The 15291-nt window shown below is 39.5% G+C and overlaps 1 protein-coding gene across 6 annotated transcripts in view; it reads right to left on the bottom strand.

Moving 5' to 3' along the window:
• enox2 (ecto-NOX disulfide-thiol exchanger 2) overlaps window positions 1-15291 on the bottom strand; it is a 191512-nt gene that overhangs the window by 69705 nt on the left and 106516 nt on the right. For 5 of the 6 annotated variants that reach the window (XM_086017831.1, XM_086017830.1, XM_086017833.1 and 2 more), the window contains one exon: window positions 1839-1970. In XM_086017831.1, the coding sequence (XP_085873957.1) occupies window positions 1839-1970 (132 nt within the window). Of the gene's footprint in view, window positions 1-1838; window positions 1971-2888; window positions 3234-15291 lie in introns of those variants that run through there. The other variant, XM_086017835.1, reaches the window with a different exon arrangement.

Below are 15291 nucleotides of genomic sequence, written 5' to 3'. Positions count from 1 at the left end.
GTATTTGTGTGTTTGATTTAGGGCTGAAAGACTTTCAAAAGCAATCCAATTGCTATTTTTCCCCCCCGCAACTCATACTGAGTGGACGTAAGGCAGGCAAACATTTACCTCTTGGAAGCACATACCATGGGGTCAAAAGTTCCCAACACGTCGATACATCACTGTTTTTGCAATGTATGACTGGGCACCATGTCATTGGCATGGTTAGCATGACTGACTTTGCGATTACCTTCCTGCAGGCTCCTTTCTTGTCATACGCAAAACAATGTGAAAATGACATTTTGTCTGCTCCTACGTGGGAATATAAAACAATGCTAGTCACTATAAGGCTCAGAAATGTTGATGAGAGCAGTAAATATTGACGCTGCTTTTGGAAATTGTTGTCACTAGTGTAAGCATCGCACGTTAACGGCGAAACACTACACAATACGTGGGCAATTCCGTCCCTCGAGTAACTCGGTATCCTGCCTCCATCTGTCCCTGCTGTAACACACCCCTTTGCCCGCCCCTGCAATATGCAAACCCTCCATCAATTGATAAAATCAATTAATCGCAAACTTCTACCCATTTACTGACCAACTTTTGTAAACAAAAGACTTGTATTAGGATCTGGTCTTGTACATTTGAGCCCCATCTGTTTCAGCACAGATTGAAGACAAAGATTGTTGTTATCTTATGGAGTTAGTTAATAGCTTGCAGCCATATGCTTGATCAAAAGGTAGTGTTTTCTTTCCATACATGTTGTGATTGAAGCGGAAATCAACGCAAACGTATTTTTTCCAAGAATATGTTCTATGAAAGCCCACTAGTTGAAACAGGGCAATCTGATAAATATTGCGTTTGTGGAATAAGTGTTCTCCACTCGTTTGTAGCCATCTCTGGGTGGGGCCATTTTGTCTTCCGTCGACTGAAAATGACAACACAACTGCTCACAATGACCAATCACGCCTCAGATACAGAAAATAGGTCTGCCGTGATTGGTCGTTGAGAGCAGTTGTGATGTCAATTCCAGTCGACAGAAGACAAAATGGCCCCACCCAGAGATGGCTAAAAACCAGTGCGTTTTGCTGCCTAACTTATATTCCACAAACGTAAAATTAATCAGAATGCCGCGTTTCAACTAGTGGGCCTGCTGGGAACATATTCTTGAAAAAAATATGTTTGCGTTGACTTCCGCTTTGAATAATTAAACAAACCAAAAGAAAGCATGTTTATGTAAAACATATGACTGCCCTAAATGTTAAAAGTAAAACCCGCAGCCATTGGATGGTTGACATTGTGGGATCGCAACACCATTTTAGACAACTGAGCAGTTTAACATTCACACCATGACCAATGTAACCACACAGGAAATTAACTCACTCTACTCCCCAAGACAGAAAATGAAAGTGCTCTGACCTCGAGAGCAACTCAAGGAAGACCTGCTCTTTTTACGAGACTGTTAAAAAAAATGTAGACGTTCACAAACTCACAACAAACAAGACAGGCGAGTTGATTCATTCTTAAGGCTGTATTTTCTTCTTTTGAGTCTGCTAATCCGTTCTAAATACTCTATGGTGCTTTATCTTAAATGGAAAATAGCCTTAAGGACAATTCAATTAAAAAATAATTACAACTTCGATGACGGGGAACAGAGCAGCTCTGGCAAAGCTCCTGCATTAAACATTGCTTTGTCCATGTTATTTAATGGACAAATGCCCACAAATAGCACAGGTGGGGAATCATTAATACAAAACTAAATAAATACAAATTTAAAAGTAAAAAATATGTGTTGGGTAAAATTGTGCGTTCCACGTCAGAGGTTCCCACTGTATTTTTACATGGTTGTGTTGTGGTACCTGGCATGAGAGGCTGTCCAGTGATGCCCATTGGAGGCATCCCCAGGTTGTTCATGGCGCTGGCCCACACGTTGGGGTCTGACATGGGCATCGATATGGAGTTGGTCTCCATGGTCATGTTGTGGACCCCCTCTAAAGAGAGAAACAAGCAAAACAGGTTACAACCCAAGGAGGTCACATTACTGAAATTTAGGCGGAAATCAGACAAAAAAGCTAAGCACTATTTTGACAATCTTGCGTTTCAACTGTACCTCATCATTTACCGTAACGTGATAGTCAAGGAAAAGTGATAAATCCTACCGCAACAATTTATGCGAACATAACAATAAACCTTGAAAAGAAAATATGTAAAACCTCTACTTTTTTTTTTCTCAAGAAAAACACCCTGAAGCCCTGTACATGCTTTTCACTGGGCAGTAATTAAACTCACCATGCAAAGGCTATCGTTTATGAAAAACATTACACGTAAATAGAGCAACAAAATTTGGAGATGGTATACATGTTTTACAATAGGTAGTGGTGATACTTTGCCGTGAAAAGGCTACATTTTTAGAGTAAAATAATGCTGCTTTTTAAAAGTAAAAACACATTTTTTTTTACAATGCATTTGTATTATCTGAAAAAAACTTTCTAAATAAGAAAAACAAAATTGTGAGGCACTACACATTTTTAATCCTGGGTCATTGGCATTAGTTTGCCATGAAGTCAATTTTAAACAAACAAACCCAAGTATACAAAAGTAAACATCTCCAACTTTTACAATTTTATATTTTTATATTAAAAACAACAAAAATTCCTTTACAAACCGTGAAGAATTAATGAAAAAAACAGGTCCATATTATATTAATATTTCATTATGACAAGGCTATATTTAAAAATAACAACATATTTGACTATGAAGGATTGATTGTTTCTGTGGTAATAGTGTTCAGATATGCGAAAAACTCGGACTGTTCTGAACTGCTGTCTTCTATGCCAGTGTCGTACTGAACATAATAACTGTGCCTCGAAGACGGAGCTCAACTTCCCATAGCTGATGTGCTGTTGTACCTTAGACAGCAAACTTTTTGAGACTCAATCAAAAAGCAGCCCAGTAGTGCACCCCATTTTGCCTCAGGACACGATTCGTCACACATCAATCGAACAAAATTGTTGACTCAATCTTTACGCTTCAAAAAAATTGTTTCTATTCTCCATTTAATTTCCCTCACCACATCGACATACGTGGACAAAATTGTTGGTACACCTCTTAATGAAAAAGAAACCTACAACGGTCCCAGAAATAACTTGAATGTAAAAAAAAGTAATACTAATTTGGAATTGAATGAAAATTAACCAATGAAAATCAGATATTGCTTTTGAATTGCGATTCAATAGAATTATTTAAAAAACAAAGTCATGAAACAGTCCTGGACAAAACTGATGGTACTCCCAGAGTAGGGACATGTTCAACAAAGATGTGTCCTCTAATTGGCATCACAGGTGTGTTCAAACCTGTAGTCAATCAGTCGGGCTATTTAAAGGGTGACAAGTAGTCATTGTGCTGGTTAGTGAGATGGTGGGTACCACACTAAACATGGACCAGGGGAAGTGAAGGAGCGAGTTTTGTCTCATTAGATCAGAAAAGAAAAAATCTGGGCTGTACAATATAATAATGTAATTACAGTTCATTAGCTAAGAATACATTGAGATTGCTTATTTTTCTGCATGAAATAATGTAACTCTTTAGATACTAAAAAGGTAATTTCTTTAGGTACATCTTAAATATCGCAATAATATCGATATCGCTACATTCAAAAACAATATCGCATGTTACATTATCGTGCAGCCCTGCTGTCTGTCTGTCTATCAGCTAATTAACAGAACGAAGGAAAGAAGAGGAGCAAAAACACATCAAGAATACAACTGATTCCCATGAGGACCGTATGCACCAAGACAGCTAGCAGGTTGTTGTCATGGCATCTCCAATCACATTCTTAGAAGAGAGCTGAGTACAGGCCGCCGGGCCCTGACCCTGCAGCCTCACTCAGAAAACAATTGGAAAATTAGCCATCTCCCGGCGGTCTGCACATTTTATTGTGATTCTCGGACACCAGAAATGAACAGGGACTGTTTTCACATGCGGTGATAATCTTGACAGCCAACGTCCACCTGGTGTCAAAGTGCGATCAGAGCGGCGCTGGGCACAACTGACGCTTGGCAGCTCAAACTGTGGGAAATCACAAACGTTTGTATAAATAATAACCCCTGTAACAGCAAGCCTGCAGTCACGTCGCAGCGAACGCATCACGTGTGCTCAGCCGGTGGCCGCCGTCCATTTCCCCGCTCGAAAGCACCTTTCACTCTCTCCTCTGCTCGCCCTCTGTCCAGCTGACGGAGCCACAAATTGCTGCGAGAGCCAAACTGCCCCCTCGTCGCCCCATGACCACACACCGCTGTTCATCACGGATAGCCAATGCTGTGTGTGCTCAACAGAGGCAGGATGCAGTGCAAACAACAAGCTTGTCGGAAAAGCGTTCTCTCGACACCATGAGGATGATGACAAAGACGGCGATTTGCTGATGACGGGGACTTCGAGAGGAGAGGGTATTGCTGCAAGATTATTTCCGGGAGCTTTTAGTACACTTCACAATCAGTGGCTGCCTATCAGCAGGGATACACTTTGAATGGTGATGGCTTCTGGGCCACTGTGACTCAAGACCTCTTATCCATTCATCCATCCATTTTCTATAGCGCTGGTAACTTTAGGCAAGAGGCCGGCCGGGTACACCCAGGACTGGTCATTAGGCAATTTGAGAGCTTTTACTTGCCACCTACAATCCACCCATAAAAAGAAAATGGACTGTAACCTTTAAAGGTGAACTTGAATTGACCTTCTCTACATTTTTGAATGCCCAGTCGTTCAATGTTTCAGTATTTTTGCAAGGCCCGCTGCTTTCGTTGTTTTCGTTAAGTTTCCCAAATCCCCATTTAATTTCCCATGGATTTTTCCGTGAATTTTTCCACTCCTAGTGACACTAATTCCTTATGGCCAATTAAGTGGTTGAGAAGACAGATGGAGTGTACATAATAAAACTCCAAAACAACTTGGATGGACGCTGGATGCATTCATAGTCATTGTTCCGTGATAAAAGGGAGACTTCTTTCTATTTTTTTTTTTTTTTTTTTGTGTAGGACAAAAAGCTATTACGTAAAAAAATATTTTTGGGGCGAAACCATTCTTCTTTCAGCCGGCTCTTTAAATGAAAAGTGTATGTGCGCGTGTGCACAAAAAGAAACTCAACTACATGAATTTCACAAGGTAGACAAATGTGAATGAGCAGATGTGGCATTGATATAGAGGTAACACACAAGCACACAAAACCGCAAACAACTCAGAGTGCATCTTTGTTCAGCTAAGAGGGACCACAGTACTGGGACTCTTATCCAATTCTGCAAACACAATAAGCCCACACAAAAAGACCACACTGAATCATACAGCAATAAAAAATAAATGCTTCAATAAATTCAAACACGCACTCTCATCTATCCAACATCGCTGTCCGATACCAAGCATCCATCCATCCATTTGCTCTTCCTGCTTATCCTTCTCAGGGTCGCGGGGAGCTAGCCCAGCCGAATTAGGGCTAATGGCAGACTACACTCTGGACTTGTCACCAGTCAATCACAGGTGACACATAGAGACAGAAAACCATTGGCACTGACATTGACGTCAATCAAACTATTAAACTATTTAAACACTTTTAAAACACAACAATAATGTATTTGAAAAGACAAAAAAAAAAATGCAAGCATAAAATGTATAGAAAATCCAAATGATGGACAAATACAGATACCAGGTATCGTATCGGGCTGAAATCGGTCGTATTTTTTTTTTTTTAGGTTTCGAGGCCTCATGAAGGCTGCGAACCAATCGCTGATACTTAAGGCAAAGAATATCTGACATTGAGTCAGTCCTCCTCTGCAGTAGTAGCTATACTGTAATTTGACACATTGGTAAATCATCATTTGCGTCAGAAAGAGGTTTTGTTCACAATGTTTTGTCATTGTGTAAAATGAAATTTTATTTCTCAAAAGTATTGGTACTCAGTATCTATGAGTACTCAAAGCACAAATACTCGTACTGGAATCTGTCTGAAAAAAAAAAAAAGTGGTTGAAAATCCCAAGAAAATAGGTATTGTAGACGTGTTAGACGTGTGCCTCTAAGAGCCAGGGCCTGGCGGGGTGGGGCGTGAAATCAACGAGGGAGTGCCCGGGCGTGAGCTGTGGCTAACAGCAGCTCAGAGAGTGGTCATTGGGTTCATGTTTTACAATGTTGAAAATTTCAACAAAATCGAGAATGTGATCACTTTAAGAAATTCAGCAAAAGATGGGTGTCAATAATTAATCGTGACTTAGGAGGGGAATACCATATTACAGTCTCTCACTCCCGCTCGCTTTCTCTCTCTGACGCACTCACATACACACACTCATATAGACTGCTTTGTGTGTCAATCACAGGGGGCTTCGGATTGACCGTGAGGGCAGAAGTCAGGACTTTGCGCGAGTGTCATCAATATACGGAACTCAGGGAGGATGCCTGCCTGAATGGCAAACATGAAGCCCAGAACTCAGAGCACACATGGCAACTATTAGAAAGTGTGTAAAGGACCCCGGCGCGAGAGAGTCCCACTGTGTGAGCCTCTTTATTGGCGCCTCCATGATACAGCTTAGTGTGCATTCTCGCCACGACAATTAAGAGCGTTTGGTTCTGCTCTCCGGGGTTAAGGCCTGAAAGCTCCCCCGGCGGGCAGTTGGAGAAATTAAGTCATTTTCAGGCCCATTGGCCGTAAGCGCCAACAGTAGGCAGATGGCTGCCGCGGGCCATTAATGCAAAATTCACGTGGTTTAAACAGCCAACTACTGGTTTACTCACACACCTGGGGAGGTCAATTGAAAGATGAGGGACAGGGAGTGAAGGATGTCGACTAGGTTAATAGACAAGACGCAAAACATAGTCATAGAGAGAGTAAGAGAGCACTTTGCATTGGATTTCAAAGCAATGCTTGAGTACGGGGATTTGATCACAGTCATTACCGCTAAGTAGATGCTAGAAAAATCTGTAATTAGTGCGTAACGTAGCGCCGCCGCTGAACACAAAGCGGTCGAGAAGACAGATGGAGTGTACAATGGAAAACTGGAAAACAACATTAATTGTAGCTGGCTGCATTCTGACTCATTGTTCTGCCATACAATGGTGACTTTGTCATTTTTTTCTGCTTTTTTTTGTAGGATAAAAAGCACCCAATTGGAAAAAAGGACCATGCTTCCTTGATTTGGATCTATTAAAGCAGATGGAAAAATGTTTATTATTTAATTCAGGAGACAAACTATCATAATGTTGTCTTTATAAGCATGTTACGTGGAGCCTTCAGATATGAGTTTAATTTGTTCTGTGGCTCATAACTCAAAACAGCCGCAGCTCAAATCCTTCTTTCTGATCAAAATGAATGGAAATGCCATTATTCCCATTAAAAAAAAAAAAAAAAGAGTTGACGACGAATGATGTCAACTGCGCTCCTCGCTGACAGCAATTCAAAAAGTTAATTGCGTCAAGGGTGGAGGACTCAGGTCACATGACCTGATCAAAGTTCAGTTGCTAATTTCAGGACTTGGGACTTTCTTGTCTAAAACCTCTGATGAAAAAGAAGACAGCAACGTATGTCACTATACACTGTTTATCTTATGTGCTCTTATGAGTTTTATTTTTATTGCCTTATCAGAATTTATTATTATGGCCTTGGAACAGAGGCACTTGTGTAGATGCCAGTGTTGTCAAGGAGCAACATCCGTTGCCGGACAAGAGCGTGACTCTTTGGCTTCTTATCAGGCTGGAGAGAGGTGCCAGACAGGTAGTGATACTGTGATAGAGGGAGACAGACGAGGGGAAAAAAGAACGGGAGATAAGAAAGAGTGTGAAAATGAGAAAAAGCAGAGCTGTGACCCGGGCAACGTCGATACCGAAAGAGGATTGCAAACAATGTGATGCCGTCGCGATAAATAACAAGCAGGCCGTGCCTGCGTGGAAAATAAAGCAGTTGTCAATGTGCCTATTAAATGCAATCAAGCTGCTTGATGAGCTTGTGGCAAGTTAAAAAGGGAAAAATAAAGTAATAAAGAAAAATAAAGTATAGTGTGGAAAATAAAGTGTGCATGCATGATTATGTGATTTTTTTTTTTCAGGTATAAAAAAATAAATAAATCAAATTGACAGTATTAAGTGACCTCCACCTGATGTGATTCCAAAGAAACAAGCAGACTAATTTTGCTTGATAAGAAAAGCTGACTGAGTATGTTTTGATTTGGCCGATTGGTTCAAAGGGGTTTTAGATTTCAGTAATTTATCCATTCGAAAAAGCCTGATAAAAAAACAGAATGTACGAAACTGAAGCGGTACAATAATGTAAAACCAACGAATCCATTCCAGACTCCCAAAAATCTGAACAAAAAAAACAACACTTTTTATTGACAACAACTATAGTTTTACATGGAGAAAATGTGTGAAATGAATCTAAAAGACCAATGAAATGGATGAATGAACATCATTTTTACCTTTACTGAAGACGCTTGATTGTGTATGAAAGCCAGGGAGAAGGGGAGAGGGAGTTAATTATTTGCAAAGCAACTCCCCCCTGCCCGGGTTTACGTCTCACGGATCTCTGTTTCTTGAAATTGGTAATATCAGCTTCCTTGATTTCTCTGCGTTTTACGACAATGGAAATGATTGGCCATGTCTGCGCCGGTTTCGAGTTCTTTCTTGAATTTGATTGTGTTTCCCCACCTTCTTTATCACAGCGCCGGTAGCCTTCTCAGCATTCACACTCAAGAGACACGCACAAAACAACAATGCTTTACATTATGAAATGCTTTGCATGAACGCGCAGGGTGATGCTTATTCAACGAGAAACAAAGGCAGACTGAGTCATAAACGCAAGGGATGTTTTGTGTGGGTGCTCCATTCTGTGAAAAAGAGTGCAGTTGTCCCATTTCAGGCCCCCAAGGGTCACCAATTCAACAGTTTCAAGGACCGGTGGGCCGGAAAGACTCAAGGGTTTGAGGGCAGTCAATTATTGTTTAGATATTTGATTTTTAGATTATGTTTATCGATATGGAGATTTCTTTATTTTTTTTTTTTATTTTTTTTAAACATGATCACATCAGTGCGAAGTGGCTTTCACTTCTCTAAGTCAAGCCTTCCCGCAAGGCCTTACCGTGACATAATTTATAGTCACTGCCATGGAATTCTCTTTAAGTCCCACCTTCTTGTATGTTATTACTGTCGCATCATTGGCCAGCCATCCATCCATTTTCTGTACAATGGACTGGTGTTAAAAGGTAAACTGGCAAATTCCTTGAGTGGATCAGATTAACTTTGACACCTGTAGGGCAGCCATTTTTTTTTTTTTTTAAGGATTAAGATTCAGCAAGCGTCACAGCAGTAAATGCCACCGACATTTGGGATTTGCCTGCTGTCAAACATGACACGTGGCGTCTAAATATGTCACCTCAAAGAGACAGTGAGTCTAATAGACTTCTCAGAGCCTCCATTCAAAAGTTAATCCCCCAGAACAGACTGCGCGATAGTGAAATATTTTAAATGTGAACTCCACTTCAACGCTGTTAACTGTGCTTTATGATGAAATATTCAACAATTGGAGCGACCCAAGTGAGGGGAGCAAAAGGAAAATATCAAATTATGACTTTCCTACTTTAAACTCGATGAAATGAACCAATAAAAACAAATGTGTGTGTTTTATGTTTAAAAACAACAACGGCAGATCAGACGAATTTCATTCAGCGAACGGGAGAAATGCCTGCTCCTTTTTTTTTTTTAAATGTGCAAATTATGTATCTATTCCACTCTAGTAGAGTGGGTAAATATGTGCAAGATGCACAACGGTGAATTTGAAATGTGTTTAATGGCGGCAAAGCCATGAGTAAATAAGGGCGGTGGGAGTATGCGCTCTAACACACAGACATGCACACCGCACACACACGCACACACACACACACAACAGGCAGATGTGAATGGAGTGAGTCCCAGTAGAGCAGCGCAGTCCACACGGGAGACGAGTGTTCATAAGGCAATTGCATCGTTACAAGTCGACAGTGCGAAATGAATGTGCGAAAACAATTTGTTTGCTAAACACAAGCACTTGCATATAGAAACATACGACATCAAGCAAAAATTTCACTCTGGCTGTGTTTACTATCGAGCCAACCAGGAATCAATAAAGCATCCCATTTGTTTTCTTCCAACATGCATGTCTCATTAGTGATGTAATCTAATGTCAGTATGGAAAGATTAAATGAGCGGCAGCTGTACGATACAGTATAACCTTACATACCATACTTCCTCAAATAGTGGTCTATCTATTAGACGCCTTGCCTTGATTCATTGTCTTACCTAACAAAGATTTGAATTTTCTTTATCATAACAATGCGTCTACCACGCGTGAAAACTGCAAGCCCCTTTTAAAATTCCTTTACAGCAGGGGTGCTCAATACATCGATCGCGATTTACCAGTCGACCACAAAGGTAGCATTGGTAGATTGAATGACATAAAAAAAAAAAAAAGAATAGATGTTCATAGTTAATTGTGTTGCACAGTATTGGCTCATGCTGTTATGCAAGGTACATGTATTGTACATGTAAAGAATCCGCAATATATTTGAAAATAAATATATGTTCTGCATTTTTTGTAGTGGCTAGGACCTACCCACTGCAAAAAAATCTAATCATACCCTACCCGGTAGGTAGATAATTTTGACTCTGTCAATTTATAAGTAGCTCGCATGCTGGAAAAGTGTGAGCACCCCTGATCTACAGTATATAATAATAGTGTACAAAACATAAAGGAGGAATGTTTTGCAGCAAACCTGCAATAGTGTTACATTGATTGTTCCAAGATTTCTCTTATTTTTTTATTTTTTTACTTTGAAGGTGAACATTTTGCAAGTGTCCATGCTAACGATCAGATTTTTAGGAAAATACTGTCATGCTTGAGGCATGGCTGATAGCTTGCTGCATTGACCCACCACCTGTTGATTTCAGTGAGTGGTCCGTGTTATTGCAAAAACAGGAGCTTGCCGATTAATCAACCTCAAGCTAAAACTGTCATTGAGGAGTGCTACGGTTGTTTTCCAATAATACTTAACCATTATTTATAACCGTATTTATATGTACCTGTGGCGAAAAAGCAATGTGAGGTGTCTCTGTCGCCAAAATGCACAAGTGCATTCAATGAATGGGGACATCATTGCCAACAACCTCTCAAGTATCCACACTCTTTACTTCCTTCTCTGAGTTATTATAACAGAGCTACAGTGGAGAGAATAATCTGCTTCTTTCTTGACAATTGTACCATGCTGTTTGTGATTCAATAGAAAAATAATACAGTACAGTTTGTGGTACCCCAAAATGTTGTTTCCCATTAAGAACACCAGGGGACTGGCACTCTGAGGTTGAGTAAATACAGTACAGTATATATCCTGCACCCATCTGAGGAAAAATGGTGGATGTATTTCCTTTTCCATCCGTCAAACATTTGCACATGTTCACTGCAGTCCAACTTCTGTTTGCAAAGTATTTGCGTGTCAAATACGAACGGCAATGGAAGCGACTTCAAAAAAGTAATTGCTAAGTTTCCTTGGAGCGCTGAACGATCCCACAGCAGCAGGAATTTTAAACACGGCATACTGTATTTGCACTAATGGAAAAAGGAAAATCATTGGGAGTGTTAAACTTTCATATCTATAGAGACTTCAAACCTCAATGCAGAAGCGGGCCTGACACGGTAGTGAATTTAGATAAACATGAATCTTAATGAAATGAGACATGTGCGCGCATGCTATATTAATCAACTCTGGCTCATCTATTATGCATTAGTCTGCAACTTGACTTATCATGAGCAATTTGTACTAGTACGCTGCCGTCGTCCAAGTAGACTGGCTAGGATGATTGCTTTTGGTCAATATCTGGCAAATTTCTAATTCATTTCAATAAAAGAGCAAAATGTCGTTTCACATGAAATGCACGCCATATTATGAAGGCATACCTGAGGTTGCACTTAATGAAGTCTGGTTTGATGAGCAACGTCTATATTATACGGCTATGCTGTCGAAATATCAATTATAACTGAAAACAGACACAGTAAGTCCACCGCAAGTGCTCCAAAGTTAGCTAGCTATCCAGATAAGAGTGACATACATGGTCCTTGAAAAATTGCAGAAACAACCCATTTAAAAATTTTAACGTGACATTTTTGTTGTTAAACTCACAATTTTACATTACTGATAACTTTATGCAATCAAATATCTCAATAACATCATGCATGCATTCTGCTGCGGAGCTGTGGCATGCGTTTCTCTTTTAAGTACAACCCTCTGGCACAGTCTTGCTGTTGAGTCAGCTTTTTAGTCAGTGTTCATTAAGTGATCTACTTGTCAGCCATTATAGCAGCACCACTATTTGGCCATAAGGTCACTAAGTGTGGGTAAAAATACACAAATTGATTGTTGTCACATTAATTTGATGTTCACAACAAATTAAATAAAATCCTGTGCATAATGCACCCGCGTAAATATATATATATATATATATATATATATATATATATATATATATATATATATATATATAACAATATGCCCGTCATAAATCAACGTCAAGAAAGGACCCATTAGCTGCCCGAAAACATGTCTGGTGTAAAACACACAAGTTAAACGGTAAACCAATGCCTGAATAAACAAAGCACTAATGAGGAATTTACAACAGGTATGTCAGAAAGACTGGGGGGAACCAAAGTTGAGTTCCGCCTTGGTGCGTTTCTTCCGTGTCTCCTCCTGATTCACTGACCGGGATCAATGGTCTGTACTACACGCTTCAGCCAGTGTAAATTCTCTAAATTAATGTGGACAACACTACAAGGTAAGATAACTTTAAACTCACCAAAACGGTCATAGATCGATTAAATAAGTCTTTTATTTATTTATGTAGAATGTTTCCAAGTCTCCAAAAAGTATTTTTGTATTCGGTTGTAATTATCTCTTTGTTGTCTCCGCACCGTATGTGTGTGTAAGACCACAGTCACAACAAGTAGATGTATTGATAGTCAAATTGCCTTTTTATCATACTATTTTAATTACTTATTTAACAAAATATTAGGATTTAACTGTTTAAATTATACATGCATTTGAATAGTGTTAAGGATTTATCTTTATGTTTCTTTATGTGAAATGATATACAGGTAATAATGTGTTAACTGGACAGTAACAAGTGTACCCATAAAAGCCAGCAAGGTATTAAAGTAGCAAAATACATTGATTCTATTGTATAGAGCACAGAAAAGTAGATACAAATATACCGCGAGAAAGCCTCCAAGAGGTCATCCTTGTGTTTCCTTAGCTATCCCCGCCCAAAATGTCATGACTGTTTTCTTCAACACAAAGCAAACACAGGATTAAATCTGAGAGCATCGCTTGCCAGCAGCGCGTCAGATGGCGAATACTACAAGAATTTTACATTTGCCGCCCAAATAATGCGGCTAATTCTTAACAGTGCAGGGATGTCAACAGAGAGCGGGAATCAAAACAGCTGTGCGATATAATTGATCCCACGTGTGATACAGTCAATATGTCCAAGAAAATTTTATTTCCAGAAGAATGGTGGTTTCCTGAAGGAGCAAGGCAAGATTGCAAATTTACAAAAAGGGGTATGGACATTAAATTGCTAAATACAGCTTCTGCAAAACATAATGATATTCTACGACAATATTTAACTATAAAGAACAAAAAAATATGTGTAGACTTAAATTGATTTTTGGGAATATTTATGTCATTTAAATGTCTCTGCTGTTATTCCATAATGATGTGACATTTTGAGCTGCAGTAAGTACTGGTGTACCACTGCCACCTACTAGAGCAATCGGAATGAGAAAAAAATGTATTTGATTTGTGACGTGTGACGAAGGGTCACCCAGCGATTGAAAAAAAAAAAAGACGTCGTCATGACAAACATAACGTCATAACAAAATTGCAATTTACCAAAAAGTGCATTTTCCCACTCATTCATCGCTGTGATATGTAGACTTGTGACTTTATTCATGTTTGGCTGTATTCTGGTGTCACACTGTTATTCCCACCGACGTCAGTCCTGTCAACCACAAACCATTTACAGACTATGGACGACGTGGACTCGCGCCTCGCTATGAATCGGATCCCCGCTCGGCACTCTGTTTGAAACAGCTCCGCTGCAGTGCGGACAGAGTCACGTGACCGGGTCGTGCCCGCTCATTCGCTGAATGATTATCACTTCCTCCTCCTCTGCCGTCAATGCACACTGATTTTCAACATTTCCTCATATTTTGCGGCCATCGACTGACTTGAGTCGTTATACTTGGCATGGCAGTATTAATACTCGATAATGTAAAATTACACATTGTGAAAGCAATATTGACGATGATATCGATAACGATATATATCACCCACCTCTACGACATTATAAAGCATAACTGTGCCTTTTAGGTGTTGAAAGCCTTCAACAAGACAACAATGACAAGGTGGGACATTGCCTGAGTGAAACATAATAGTGGAAAGCTGTAACAGGGATCCGAACCTTAACTGCAGACATTTCTACCACCCTTTTCCCATTTCACTGTTCTCTGTGAAAGGTTATGACACCAAATTGGAAGACTGTGACTAGGCAAATTCCCACCTTCCGAGGTAATAGCAGAGGCAGGACTGTGTCTTTGTGAAAGGGAATACAGTGCCAGAAAGTCAGAACAGGGGGTTTGTAGTTTTAACACTAGACTGACTTCTACCACTTTTCTTTTCATATTGTTGTTCTGTGTGAATGATACTGACATGAACCTGGCAATTTTCTGGCTTTGGAGATATGTTGTATCAGAACCGTGACAAAGGCGGAACAGTGAATCTTCGTGAAAGTGAATAGCAGAAGCAAGGCCAGTGTACATTTTATTGTGTATTCTTTTCATGTCAGTGACTGGATGTTGGTTTTATTGTTTTGCTCTTATCACTTTTATGTAACTGCCTCTTAGCCTGGTTATTATAAATGAGAAATGGTTCTCAACTGACCTACATGGCTAAATAAAGGTGAAATAAATAAATAAAACATTTTAATACTTAACATGTGTCCTGTCTTGTTTCTCCTTGTTGCTAACTGTGATGGGTGTGTGATGGACCAGAAGCAGATATCATTCATGGTTTCACAGAAACACAATATTGCTAGAGCTCTAAAATGTATTATTTAGAAATGTTTGTGTAAATGACAAGGATTGTTTTCCATTAAATGCAATCTATTTTGAAACAACATATTTTGTACATTCGTAAACATAAAAACAAAATACTCATTGGATTTTTTAAATGTAGAACAACAGCAAAAGTATTTATTTC

Source organism: Filicampus tigris, chromosome 2, assembly GCF_054856515.1.
Source record: "Filicampus tigris isolate MCC_2025a chromosome 2, RoL_Ftig_1.0, whole genome shotgun sequence".
In the NCBI taxonomy this organism is placed as follows: Eukaryota; Metazoa; Chordata; class Actinopteri; order Syngnathiformes; family Syngnathidae; genus Filicampus; species Filicampus tigris.
The sequence above is the reverse complement of the archived record's forward strand: the minus strand, read 5'-3'. Positions and strand labels throughout refer to the sequence as shown.